Genomic DNA, 15,000 nt, shown 5'->3' on the forward strand with positions numbered 1-15,000 from the left:
GAGCACATCTCAGTGCTCTTCAGTGCTCAGATCCACAGAAGACCCCAAAGTTTGAGATGGCAGGCTCATTACCACAGAAAATAACATAGTCATCCCTCAGTTTGTAAGGATCAGCAGAAAACAGTCAGAGAGTTACACACGTCCAGTGGAAGTCAGCATGTTTTTTTGGATTGTGTTGCAGATGTTGTGTATTCCAGACTTTACAAACAGCATTCACTAACCCTGACCCTAGCAGCATGAGATTTTATACTGACAGCAGCCAAGAGTGTGAATAGTGACTAAAGCGGGTCAAAAGAGCTTTGCAAACCAAAGCCCATCAATACTGAGACAGAGCCCTGACAGGAGCCGTATCCCCAGACCACAGATGTGTGTGTGTGTGTGTGTGTGTGTGTGTGCGTGTGTGTTTGTGTGTGTGTGTACAGACACTAGAGTCCTACATGCTCTATGTTCTCGAGCTCCAGGGAGAAGACACGAGTTCTTCCAGAGGGCAGTGGAGGAACATCATAGGCCACCATCCTGGGACAGGACGAGGAATTCTGGGACAGAAACAAAAGTCGAGAACAAATGAGAAAAAAAACAACAGTGACCAGTGATTAGAGAACCATGAATGTGAACAGTCTCCTGTGTGTGTGTGTGTGAGGAAAAATGTCAACTAAAGAGGAAGGGTGGGCACACAGTTATTTATGGCTATACAAGCACAATCACACCACATTCTGCCCTCACTGTTTCTATGGAAAGATTGTTAGCACAGGAGAAAAAGACAACATTTTTTTTTGGCATGTTGACCAAAAAGTCTCTTGAATTGCCACACATTTTCCCCAGAAGTCTGTTTTTACGCTGCCCAATTCAGTGATGCATGTTATTTTCAAGATAACAATGAGAGAGAAGTGCAGTTTTTTTTTTAAGTCATTTTGAAATCATACTTTTGTACCGTATAAACAAACTTTAACATTTCCTGTCTCCAAACTTCCTCTCCTCTCCAGCCATGACTATTAAAGCTGAAACTAAATGGCTAAACTTCTGAAATCTTTGTGTTATATTATTATATTATCTTTCATCTATAGTTGCATAGCAGCATGTTTCTACATCTGTTATACCTCAGTAGATACATAATGCATTGCTTCCTGTGGGTGGATATATATATATATATATATATATATATATATATATATATATATACAGGTGCTGGTCATATAATTAGAATATCATCAAAAAATTAATTTATTTCACTAATTCCATTCAAAAAGTGAAACTTGTATATTATATTCATTCAATATACACAGACTGATATATTTAAAATGTTTATTTCTTTTAATTTTGATGATTATAACTGACAATTAAGGAAAAGAGTCTGGCTGTTATCAGAGCTCTGTGTCCAAGCACATTAAAAGAGAGGTAAGGGGAAGGAAAAGATGTGGTAGAAAAAAGTGTACAAGCAATAGGGATAACCGCACCCTGGAGAGGATTGTGAAACAAAACCCATTCAAAAATGTGGGGGAGATTCACAAAGAGTGGACTGCAGCTGGAGTCAGTGCTTCAAGAACCGTCAGACTGGTCGTGGCGGAGGTGTTGCAACAATATATAGTGATATTCTCAATGTTACCCAGAAAACAGGATACAGGTTTAACTCTTTTGAAATACTTCTGCTAAATGTTACACTGTCAGACATGCAAAAGAAGTCTAATGTATCTCTTGCTCTGGCTACTGTGTATAGACCACCAGGGCCGTATACAGAATTCCTAAAAGAATTTGCAGATTTCCTCTCAGACCTTCTAGTTACAGTTGATAAAGCACTAATCATGGGAGATTTTAATATTCACGTTGATAATGCAAATTATACATTAGGACTTGCGTTTACTGACCTAATAAACTCCTTTGGAGTCAAGCAAAATGTCACCGGGCCCACTCATCGTTTTAATCATACACTAGATTTAATTATATCGCATGGAATCGATCTTACTGCTATAGATATCGTACCTCCATATTACCTATATAACTATAACTAAACCATATTAACTATATGTCTCAGCTTTACCATCTGGGCAGAACTATTGTTCCAGCCACCAAAGAAAGATTCGCAAATAACCTGCCTGATCTATCTCAACTGCTATTTGTACCCAAAAATACACATGAATTAGACGAAATGACTGACAACATGGGCACTATTTTCTCTAATACATTAGAAGCTGTTGCCCCCATCAAATTGAAAAAGGTTAGAGAAAAACGTACTGTGCCATGGTATAACAGTAATACTCACTCTCTCAAGAAAGTAACTCATAGTCTTGAACGCAAATGGAGAAAAACTAACTTGGAAGTTTTTAGAATTGCATGGAAAAACAGTATGTCCAGATATAGACAGGCTCTAAAAACTGCTAGGGCAGAGCATATCCACAAACTCATAGAAAATAACCAAAACAATCCAAGGTTTTTATTTAGCGCAGTGGCTAAATTAACAAATTACCAGACGCCACCGGATTCAAATATTTCACCAACGTTTAATAGTAATGACTTTATAAATTTCTTCACTGATAAAATAGATAACATTAGAAATACAATAGCGAATGTAGATTCAACAGCGTCTAACACTTCAGTTTCATCCATCGCACCCAAAGATAAACTGCAGTGTTTCACAACTATAGTATGCTTTACAACTTATCACTGTATCTAAACCAACAACATGTTTATTAGATCCTGTACCCACTAAATTAATGAAAGAGTTGTTACCTGTAGCCGAAGAACCGCTTCTCAGTTCTCAATATCATTAACTCGTCGTTATCTTTAGGTCACATCCCAAAACCATTCAAGTTGGTGGTTATTAAGCCTCTTATTAAGAAACCAAAACTAGATCCTAGTGAACTGGCAAATTATAGGCCCATTTCAAATCTTCCATTTATGTCTAAAATTTTACAAAAAGTGTCTGCTCAATTGAGCACCTTCCTGCACAAAAATGATCTGTATGAAGAATTTCAGTCAGGTTTCAGGCCCCACCATAGCACAGAAACTGCACTTGTTAAAATTACAAATGACCTGCTTCTTGCGTCAGATCAAGGCTGCATCTTATTTCTAGTTTTACTTGATCTTAGTGCTGTGTTCGACACCATAGACCATGACATACTCATAGATCGATTACAAAACTATACAGGTATTCAAGGGCAGGCTCTAAGATGGTTTAGATCCTACCTGTCCGATCGCTACCATTTTGTTTATTTAAATGGGGAGTCATCTCATTTATCATCAGTAAAATATGGAATGCCACAAGGATCCGTCCTAGGTCCCCTTCTATTTTTAATATACATGTTGCCCCTTGGTTATATTATTAGAAAATACGGAATTAGCTTCCACTGTTATGCTGATGATACTCAGCTATATATCTCAACGAGACCAGATTCAACATATAAATTATCTAAGCTAACAGAGTGTGTTAAAAATGTAAAAGATTGGATGACCAATAATTTTCTCAATTAAATTCGGATAAGACAGAGATATTAATTATTAAGAGATATTGTTTCTCTGTTTCTGCTGGGATCTTCATCCCGTGGAAACTAGGATTTACACAAGCTCCAGTCTGGATCCAGAACACCTGAGAAGAGATGATGCTGACCCTCAGAGGACCTCAGATGATGCTGACCCTGAATCAAAAAACAGAACCAACTAATATTGCTACAAGTGTGACTGCATCATATAATAATTATTAATAATATTAATAATGTTCATCGTCTGACTGACTACGTCTTGTATAAATTTTTCAAAAAATCCTGTCATACGTGCACAAACTGACAGTCACCACTTATAAGCTACTACTAAATATTGTAGAAACATAATTTTCTGTAAAGTTGCTTTGTAATGATTTGTATTGTAAAAAGCGCTATACAAATAAACTTGAATTAAAAAAAATACTTGAACCACTACACACAGATGTATGCAAGACATGGGTTTCAGCTGTCGCATTCCTTGTGTAAATCCACTCTTGAACAACAGATAGAGTCAGAAGTGTCTCAAGACAAAAAGGACTGGACTGCTGCTGAGTGGTCCACAGTTATGTTCTCTGATGAAAGTAAATTTTGCAATTCCTTTGGAAATCAGGGTCCCAGAGTCTGGAGAAAGAGAGGAGAGGCACACAATCCACGTTTCTTGAGGTCCAGTGTAAAGTTTCCGCAGTCAGTGATGGTTTGGAGTGCCATGTCATCTGCTGGTGTTGGTCCACTGTGTTTTCTGAGGTCAAAGGTCAACACAGCCGTATACCAGGAAGTTTTAGAGCACTTCATGCTTCCTGCTGCTGACCAACTTTATGGAGATGCAGATTTCATTTTCCAACAGGACTCGGCACCTACACAAAGTTCCAAAGCTACCAGTACCTGGTTTAAGGACCACGGTATCCCTGTTCTTAATTGGCCAGCAAACTCTCCTGATCTTAACCCCATAGAAAATCTATGTGGTATTGTGAAGAGGAAGATGTGATATGCCAGACCCAAGAATGCAGAAGAGCTGAAGGCCAATATCAGAGTAACCTGGGCTCTCATAACACCTGAGCAGTGCCACAGACTGATCGACTCCATGCCACGCCGCATTGCTGCAGTAATTCAGGCAAAAGGAGACCCAACTAAGTATTGAGTTCTGTACATGCTCATACTTTTCATGTTCATACTTTTCAGTTGGCCAAGATTTCTAAAACTCCTTTCTTTGTATTGGTCTTAAGTAATATCCTAATTTTCTGAGATTTTCTGAATTTGGGATTTTCCTTAGTTGTCAGTTATAATCATCAAAATTACAAGAAATAAACATTTGAAATATATCAGTCTGTGTGTAATGAATGAATATAATATACTAGTTTTCACTTTTTGATGATATTCTAATTTTATGACCAGTACCTGTATGTATATATATATATATATATATATATATATCCACAGGAAGCAATGCTTTATGTTACTGATATGAGTAATGTGAAAACACAGAGAGGGGGTAGAAAGCACTCAAGTCTGTTAACTGAACAAACTCGCTGCAAGTACATGAATGTAAGCACTTCTACAAAAGCATTTATTTGTTGTGTGTTGTGGCTTTCTGAAGTGCATCACAATACAGTTCACACTTAATGCAGTGGAATGCTGTGCTCTAAGTGTCTCAGCAGTTGTGTGTTATGGTGGGTGTTACAGTAAATCATCTGCTTCTACTGCCAGTTTTCTATTTCAGGGCAATTACTGGAACAGTCTGAACTAGGCTTGTGGAGCACATCTGTTCTATAAATTAGTTAAATGGTCTAAATGAATTTAAATGTGCAGTTTAATGAAGTTGCATTGCCCTACTTATGTCTTTATTATGCCTTAAATTAGGAGAAGCCCATTTATGTAAGTATTTATTTTTTTAGTTAAGCATTTTACACCACTTGTAATCATTTCGAGGAGGAATTATTAAGACAACAAACAGAAAACTGCAATAATCAAGGCAAGAGGAAATAAAAACATGTATGATCATCTCCATTTCTACTGTGGATGTTTATCAGTTTCTCAACTGATAAAAACAAGTACGAACGAGAGAATTAACATGCTGATCGAGATTCAAAGCCTGCCCATAAAAACACACATGCAGTTAAGTATAGAGAGTCATTTCATGAGGATTAATAAACTAAATATATAAGTTAAATATATAATTGAATGTCATCTGCATAACAATGACAACAAACACCATGCAATGTACTTATTAATCACCCAAAATGCAGCTAATCTAAAGCAAAAAGTAATGGAGCCAAAACAGAACCCTGGGGAACACCACAGGTCAGAAATGCTGCTGATTCGGACTGAAAAAGACTTGTCTGATAAGAATGAAGAGAACCACTTCAAGGCTGTTCCAGAGATACCAACACATTGTTTGAGCCTGTCAACTATTATTCAGAGATCAACAGTATCAAATTTTTATTTTTGGGGAAGTCGTGGCCTAATGGTTAGAGAGTCGGACTCCCAATCGAAGGGTTGTGAGTTCGAGTCCCGGGCCGGCAGGAATTGTAGGTGGGGGGAGTGCATGTACAGTTCTCTCTCCACCTTCAATACCACGACTTAGGTGCCCTTGAGCAAGGCATCGAACCCCCAACTGCTCCCCGGGCGCCGCAGCATAAATGATGAACACTGCTCCGGATGTGTGCTCACAGTGTGTGTGTGTGTTCACTGCTCTGTGTGTGTGCTCACTGTGTGTGTGTGTGTGTGTGTGTGTGTTCACTGCTCTGTGTGTGTGCATTTCGGATGGGTTAAATGCAGAGCACAAATTCTGAGTATGGGTCACCATACTTGGCTGAATGTCACTTCACTCACTCACTTAAAAGCAGCTGTAAGATCTAACAGAACCAGCCTTTCCAGAACCAACTTTGTATTAATAAGTCATATAAACTCAAAGAGGAGCCGTTTTAGTACGAACCAATGGAAAAAAGACTGAAATTTTGCCAACATATTATGATTATCTAAGACAGCTGTAAGGCGATCATTAATAGTGTGAATGGGGGGATATGAACTGACTGCCGGAGTTGTCAGTAAATGAAATGACTGATTTCAGTCAGGTGAAATATTCAGCTCTGCGCCGTCAGAACATGTGAACCGTCAGCTCTCAGATGCAGAGTTCCTCTTTCCTCAGAATGAATCCTGCATGTCTTACACAATCTGTTTCAGTCTTGAAAACAAAGCTCTGTTGTGAAAAAAAAAACACCCCGATATGGTGGATGGAGTGAGAGAAAATGCAGGTAGGGAGAGGAATGATTTAGGAATCTCGTTCATTATCTTATACACAGAGGACTCTGATGTGTTTGTGTTTTATGACTTTTAAGAAAAAAAACAATTTTAGATCTTATCCATGTGTAAATGCCTCTGTTTCTCCATCATTTGCACACTGAAATCAGTGACATGAGAAATCACTGAAATCAGTGACAAGACCATTGCCATGGGTCTAATCAAAAATCATAGTTCTCTTACGAGAGCTCTCTCGTACTGCGTCTTAGCTAAGACGCTACGGGAAAAGTCTCTTTTCACGAAATACTGAAGCAAAAAATTATCCTTAATTTTGTATTTTTGTAAAGCGCATTTGCAGCAGTACACAGCCATAGGCGAGACGGCTCGTTCGCTCATTGGCTTGTTCTGCGGCAACTGCACAGCCTATCGAGCGCGGGCTGATGCAACATCAGACCAATAAGGGCGCTTCGCGCCCTTCTTGCCACTTCCCGCCGAAACGGGTGTGGCCCAACCTATAAAAGGAGCTCGAAAAGGCTGACTCACCTGATTTTTCATCTCTTCAGCGAAGCTCACGCATCGCTGGATCACGGAGGAAGCAAGCGCCGTCTGAGAAAGCACATCAGCAGGACGAGCCATTCTGAAGCTGCTGGCATCGCCGCCTTCCATTGCCGTTCCTGCTGCGCTATCCGGCGCCTATATCCTTTCAATCCTGTTATATACAAGCTGTTCTTTATGTGTGTGTGTGTGTTCGCCCTGCGACACACACTCGTAAAAGAGCTCGCGTCTTTTTTAAGATGCCTTCCTGCGGCTCGTCAGAGCCCCACTCAGCGAGGGAGACCGGTACGTCATCTGTGTCTCCTGCCTGGGTGAAGATCATGCAGCGCTCGCTCGCTGACGGCGGATGCCCCCACTGCGAGCTGTTGCCATGGTGACTCTGAGGACTCGCCTGGCCTTTTTCTCTGAGCCTGCATTCTCCGCTGCGCTGAGGCGCCGTAAAAGCATCGCTTCCAGCGGATTCCGGAACCGTCTTCAGCTCAACCGAGCTCGCCGGTTCCCCCTGCTTCACCGGCCCCCCCCTGCATCGCTTCCCGGTGGGCAGCGCCCGCTGTTTGCCGGCGCGTCGTCCGAGGAAGTCGATCTCAGGGCCGCGTCGGGGGAAGAGGACACGCTCTCTCTGCTGGCTTCGGGCAGTGATGGCTGGGCGAGCTCCGAGGATCTCGCGCCTTCTGCTCAGAAGCCCAGCAGACGAGCTGACATCGAGAAGGAGCCGGGGCGAATGCTCGTGTTGGCCGCGATGTGTCTCGGCCGCGAGTGGTTTGCACCAGCGCCCCCCCCTCTCGTTCCCGGCTGGATGGTATTTCCCTTTCGGATGAGCGTACTTCTCAAAGCCCGCCTCATTTCTTCCTGAGCTTCACGAAGAGGTGGCGAAGGCTTGGAACGCTCCATATTCAGCACGAACTCGTTCGTCTGTCTCACTAGCATTCTCCACACTGATGATGCTAAAAACAGGAACTACCACTCACTTCCGCCGGTGGAACAGGCGATAGCGACGCACCTTTGTCCGCCCTCTGCTGGACGGCGGCAAAAGCGGTGTTGCCATCTAAAGCCTCCTGTGTGACGCTGCGTCGGCACTACTAACGATGGCTGCTTCATCGAAGCGCAGGTGTACGAGTTCCGCTGTGGCCGAGCTCTCACCCAAGCGCGCCGCTGTTTCAGTTCCAGGAATTGTGACTGTCTCAGCGTTTTCTGCAATGCGCAAGCCTGCACAGTTGCCCGCTTGCCTGCACACAAAAGCCGTTATCACAACAGCTTCAGCAACGCAGCTCGAGACCCCCGTTCTCGCTCTACTGGCCGTCGCCCCGCGCCGCGGGGACCGCGGCAGAGGATTACGGTGAGGCCGGGAGCCCCGAAGCCATCCTGGGAAAGCCATCTACGCATGCTGCATGACGCTGCGTCGGCACTACACACGATGGCTGCTTCATCGAAGCGCCGGTGTACGAGTTCCGCTGCGGCCGGGCTGTCACCGAAGCGCGCCGCTGTTTCAGTTTCCAGAGATTGTGACTGTTTCAGCGTTGTTTGCAATGCGCAAGCCTGTACGGTTGCCCGCTTGCCTGCACACGAAAACCGTTATCACGGCTACCCAGATATTTCCCGAAAAAGGTGTAATTTCTGGTGTCCCGGCCACGGCCGATGGTGCTATAAATGTAGTGACGATGCCCACTGCTCAGTGCCCATCTCCGCATATAAGCACAGCCCTTCACACAGGGCTCGCGCCTATAAAAGCGACTCAAGTCGATCACGCGCACTACATAGTAGACGTGCCCACTCCTCAGTGCCCACAATCACTATGTCACACGCGTCATGTGGTTTCTGTAAAAACGAAACCCGTGCACGTTCGTCCGGCCACGGCCGATGGTGCTATAAATGTAGTGACGATGCCCACTCCTCAGTGCCCATCTCCACATGTAAGCATAAGCCCTGCACACAGGGCCTGCGCCCATAATGTCGACTCAAGTCGGTCGCGCACACTGCATAGTAAACGTGCCCACCCCTCAGTGCCCACAATTACTATGTCACACACGTCATGTGGTTTCTGTAAAAACGAAACCCGTGCATGCTCGTCCGGCCACGGCCGATGGTGCTATAAATGCAGTGACGATGCCCACTACCAAGTGCCCATCTCCACATGTAAGCACAGCCCTGCACACAGGGCTAGCGCACATAAGATCGACACAGATCGGTCGAGCGCGCCGCATAGTAAACGTGCCCACTTCCCAGTGCCCACATACACTATGTCACATACGGCGCGGGGCTTCTGTAAAAATGAGACCCGTGCACGTACATTCTGCACAGGCAGACAGCGAGTTGAAAGTGGTAAAAGTGCACACATGCAGCCCACGGTTACTCGCAGATATATCGAGTCCCACGGGACCCGCTCAGCCTCCCTCCAGTCGGTTAAGCGCCGGAACGGGGTCGAGGAAGAGCGATCTGCCCGCTGTGATCAGCGCGCTCCCCGCCTCAGATGCGCAGCACACTCGAGCGCCGCCGTTGCCCAGTCAACAGAGCGCGTTTCGCATCCAGCCCTTAGCCATTCATGCAGATGCATGGTCAGTGCTTCCAGGGGTTTCGGATTGGGTGCTAGGCATTATAAAGAGAGGCTACTCGCTACAGTTTTCTCGACGCCCACCGTGCTTTTCAGCGCGCGTCGAAACTACGGTCAAAACAGAAGTAGCACACATACTTCGGGCCGAAATATCAAAACTGTTGAGCAAAGGGGCTGTAGAGCCTGCGTCTCAAAGCGAGGGGGGGCTGTACAGCAGATACTTTCTGGTGCCCAAGAGAGACGGGGGTCTCCGGCCCATACTGGATCTAAGACAGCTGAACGGGCATTGATGAAACACAGTTTCAAAATGTTCACGACCAGGAAGCTCCTCGCGCAGATTCGCAGAGGGGACTGGTTCATGTCAATAGATCTGAAGGACGCGTATTTTCAAATACAGATAGCGTCAAACCACAGGCGATATTTGAGATTCGCCTTCGAGGGCCAGGCATACCAGTTTGCAGTCCTGCCATTCGGCTTGTCCGTAGCTCCTCGTACGCTTACGAGGTGCATGGATGCAGCGCTCGCTCCTCTTAGACTCAGAGGCACACGAGTGCTGAATTATTTGGACGACTGGCTGGTTCTGGCCCGATCATGAGCGGAGCTCATGGACCACAGAGCCGTTTTACTCGATCACCTCGAGAAGCTCGGCCTCAGTGTCAATTGGGTGAAGAGTTCGCTGAACCCCAGTCAGACGATCCTGTTTCTGGGTATAGTTCTGAACTCGTGTTCCATGACGGCGCGGCTGTCACCACAGCGCGCGATGGGCATTCAGCGTGCAGCGAGTTCTTTCCGCTGTGGCGCGACTGTGTCGCTCAAACACTGTCAAAAGATGCTGGGTTTCATGGCCTCAGCATCTCCGGTTCTGCGGCTGGGCCTGCTCCGCATGCGCCCCCTGCAGTTCTGGCTGAAGGCTCGGGTGCCGCGCAGAGCGTGGGCGTCTGGCCGGCTGCATTTCAAGGTCGATCAGAGCTGTGTTGCGGCTCTAGCACCTTGGACAGCGAACGGCTGGTACCGATCAGGTGTAAGCCTGGGGACTTCCCTCGAGTGTGAAAATGGTGTCGACGGACGCCTCCACTTCGGGATGGGGAGCGCTGCTCGAAGGCAGACCGTCCTTTGGCCTATGGTCAGAACGGGAAAAGCTCCATCATATCAACTGCCTGGAAATGCTGGCAGTGGAGAATGCGCTGACGCGCTTTTGTCCCCATATCAAGGATCACCACGTCGTAGTCCGTTCGGACAACATGTCCGTGGTGTCCTACATAAATCGCCAGGGCGGTCTCGGGTCCCGAAACCTGTACAGGCTGACGGAACGCCTCCTGATTTGGGCTCAACGCAACGTGCGCTCGCTGAGAGCGGTGCATGTGCCTGGACTGCAGAATCTGGGTCCAGACAGGCTGTCCAGAGGCAATGTCCCTACGGGAGAATGGTCTCTACACCCGCAAACAGTTCGGCTGTTGTGGGAGAGATTTGGCATGGCGGAGGTGGACCTCTTTGCGTCCCACGGAAACGCTCACTGCCCCACATTCTTTTCCAAGAACGAAAGCGCGCTGTCACGGAAATGGCCGTGCTGCCCGCTTTATGCGTTCCCTCCCGTCTCCCTCCTTCCGCAGGTGATAGAACGGGTGAGAGAAACGAGATGTTCAATACTGCTTGTGGCACTTCTTTGGAAGAACCATCCATGGTTCCCAGATTTGATGCAATTAGCAGATGTCGCCCCATGGCCGGTACCGTTGAGGAGAGATCTCCTCTCGCAGGCCAGGGGCTCGATTTGGCACCCTCGACCGGAGTTGTGGTCCCTCCATGTATGGGCACTCAACGGTTACCCGCTGATCTCGCAGGGGGAGTGCTAAATACCATCACTCAGGCTAGAGCTCCGTCGACACGACGTCTGTATGCCTCGAAGTGGTCGGTGTTCTCCAGCTGGTGCACAGCTCGAGGTTATTCACCCCTTAGTTGTGAGGTGACGGAGGTCCTCTCCTTCCTACAGGAGCTGTTGGATAAGGGCAGAGCCCCATCCACGCTCAAAGTTTATGTGGCGGCCATCGCGGCGTTTTCTGAAACGGCGTCCGGTCAGTCAATAGGAAGGAACGATTTAGTCATCCGGTTCCTCAGAGGAGCTAGGAGGCTGAATCCTCCCAGACATCCGTCAGTCCCTATGTGGGACCTCGCGGCGGTTTTGGAGGCCTTGAAGGGTCCCCCTTTTGAGCCTATCCAATCGGTTAGCCTTCAGCATCTGTCGTTCAAGACAGTATTCTTGTTGGCTCTCACTTCTGTGAAGCGTGTGGGTGATTTGCACGCGCTCTCGGTGAGCCAGTCGTGCTTGGAGTTTGGGCCCAATGACTCAAGGGTCATACTCAAACCTAGGCACGGTTATGTGCCGAAATCCCTCAACACACCGTTTCGGGCTCAGGTTATTGCCCTGTCTGCCCTGCCGGTGTCAGGGGAGGATGGAGACTCGAGTCTTCTTTGCCCTGTCAGGGTTTTAAGAGCTTATGTGTCTCGCTCTGCTGCCTCTCGGCAGACGGAGCAGCTATTTGTCTCGTTCGGTGGACGTTCCAAAGGAATGGCTGTTTCGAGACAGACTCTATCCAGATGGATAGTTGACGCCATAGCGTTAGCTTACGCTTCCAGGGGCCTTCAGTGCCCGTTGGGCGTCAGAGCACACTCCACAAGAGGCGTCGCCTCGTCGTGGGCGTGGTCTACTGGGATCTCCTTGCAGGATATATGTATGGCGGCGGGTTGGGCCTCGCCGTCTACATTTATCAGGTTCTATAACCTGGAGGTTCCCGCCTTGCAAGCAAGGCTGCTGTCGGTATAGAAGAATCAGGGCCCTGAGGGGAATTCTGAATTCATGAGCGCTAGGCGCTGCCGACTGTTATATGGGCAGTATTGCGTAAGACCCGCATTGCCACATTGGTCAGGCCTTGCCTCGGCTGTGTGATGTCATATTGCCGCATCTACGGATGCTGCTAGATATGGGACGGAGGGTTTTTCCCCCTTTTTTCTGTCCCGGACTCTCTGTGAGTCCCTCAGGTGACTGTGCACTGTAAATCCTGGGCGTTGCTTCAGGTTTATCGGTGTGTGATCCCTGCGCGCACGGCGTTTTACATCGGGTTCCCGTAGCGTCTTAGCTAAGACGCAGTACGAGAGAGCTCTCGTAAGAGAACGTACTCGGTTACTAAACGTAACCTCGGTTCTCTCTAGAAGAGCGAACGAGTACTGCGTTCTCTGCCGTGCGTACGATTCACTCTGGTTCGCTTCGGCGATGAAATAAATCAGGTGAGTCAGCCTTTTCGAGCTCCTTTTATAGGTTGGGCCACACCCGTTTCGGCGGGAAGTGGCAAGAAGGGCGCGAAGCGCCCTTATTGGTCTGATGTTGCATCAGCCCGCGCTCGATAGGCTGTGCAGTTGCCGCAGAACAAGCCAATGAGCGAACGAGCCGTCTCGCCTATGGCTGTGTACTGCTGCAAATGCGCTTTACAAAAATACAAAATTAAGGATAATTTTTTGCTTCAGTATTTCGTGAAAAGAGACTTTTCCCGTAGCGTCTTAGCTAAGACGCAGTACTCGTTCGCTCTTCTAGAGAGAACCGAGGTTACGTTTAGTAACCGAGTACGTTTTCAGTTTGTCTAAACTCAAATAACATTGACTAGATTTACTGCCTGTTACTCTGGGTTTCATTCATTTTACTGGTGACTTTGTTTTTGTACATTTGTATTTGTACATTTGTACAGGAAATATGGTGCACATTTTAAAAATTACATCACAATAAACAAGTCGTCTTCTAACATAGAATGCAAACAGCATGCACTGCAAAAAGCTGAAATAAGATATAATTCAAGAAATAATTCATTGGATGTAGCAGAGAGAGCAAGATAAATGTTCGGTGGAATATTGTAATCTGCTTGCTTAATATATTTGCTTTAGACACAAGCCAAAATGTCACTGAATAACCAGCCGTTTTTAGGTTTATTGTGAAATTAATTTGTAAAAAACAAAACAAAATATATTACACTAACCTACACAAGTGACATTCTGACTTGTGTCTAAAGTAAATATATTGATTAATCGTGCAGATATCAGTATTCCACTGAACCTTTCTCTTGCTCTCTGATTATTATTTCCCTGAGCTTGTTGCAGTGCATGCTGGGATTGTATTCTTCGCTAAGGACACATTATTCATGCGTCATGTCTGTGATGAGGTGTAGATGGGCTGCTCTCTAGGGTTTGGACAGAGGATCAATCTATAGTGCTTTCTATGTACTATAAAAATGTAAGATCCTTCCGTCTCATCTGAGGTTTTGAATCATATTTAATTTTTGACTTGGTTTGAAGCCAGTGTATGGAGCTATATGAACCCTGAGCTGTGTGGTGGAGCGCCACTCACCTCCAGAAGAGCATACGTTGTGTTGTCTTTGCTGGAAACACACTCATTGAGCTTCGGGTCCCAGTAACAGCGCCACGCCGCACTTAAACAGCTCGTGCACCTACAGGACGACAAAAGACTGGTCAGAAACATTCTCATCCTCCGCTCACGCCTCACTGACGGTCAGGGACCGCCCTGAACGCTGATGTTTTACTCATATGGGTCATGAACTACTGAACTTGGACAATATTTATCATGAAATATGCAACATGGCTTTTTGCTGAAAAGTGGCATTCTGAACATCATTTGTTAAGAAATTACAGGTCTTTTTTTTCAATCGATACAGCACATTTCTCAGTTCTTCCTCTGAATCCTCAGACCGGATTCTGATTGGCTGTCTGTTTTCATCATTCATCAGCTAGAAAATAATATTTTTTTAAAAGTGATTCCAGTGACATCTTTCCTCTGTGCCCTTCTCAGTGTATTAGTCATTGTCTGTGGTGTGAGCAGATATAACACCTGTGCAGGATCTTTTTGATAGTCTGTCATTCTTTAGATTCAGAAGAGATTTCAATAATGGCTTTACTGTAGAGATGCAGCAAACTGCTTATTTTTTCTTGGCCTGTAGATCTGTAGAGTTTTGGTGTTTTTTGTGTTTCTGATTGAGAAATTCATGTGTTCAGCTTCATAGATGCTGTTGTGCTTATTAAAAGAATAAACTAAGAAATAGATCCTAGTCTAAGCGTTCTTACAGCAGTGTTTCTTGAAATTTTTTTTTGGTCACACCCTCTGTTAACCCTTTAAAGATATCTGCCAGGCGT

At 45.8% G+C, this 15,000-nt stretch overlaps 1 protein-coding gene across 3 annotated transcripts in view; it reads right to left on the reverse strand.

The window, feature by feature from the left end:
• Window positions 1-15,000, reverse strand: part of LOC132115296 (plexin-D1-like) — an 84,891-nt gene that overhangs the window by 36,661 nt on the left and 33,230 nt on the right. For all 3 annotated transcript variants that reach the window (XR_009425470.1, XM_059523678.1, XM_059523680.1), the window contains exons 8-9: window positions 14,201-14,300; window positions 438-536 (exon numbers count right to left, since the gene is read on the reverse strand). Coding sequence is in view for 2 of the 3 variants with exons in the window: in XM_059523678.1 (XP_059379661.1) it covers window positions 438-536; window positions 14,201-14,300 (199 nt within the window). In the remaining variant the exon portion in view is untranslated. The remainder of the gene's footprint in view (window positions 1-437; window positions 537-14,200; window positions 14,301-15,000) is intronic.

Source organism: Carassius carassius, chromosome 34 (assembly GCF_963082965.1).
Source record: "Carassius carassius chromosome 34, fCarCar2.1, whole genome shotgun sequence".
In the NCBI taxonomy this organism is placed as follows: Eukaryota; Metazoa; Chordata; class Actinopteri; order Cypriniformes; family Cyprinidae; genus Carassius; species Carassius carassius.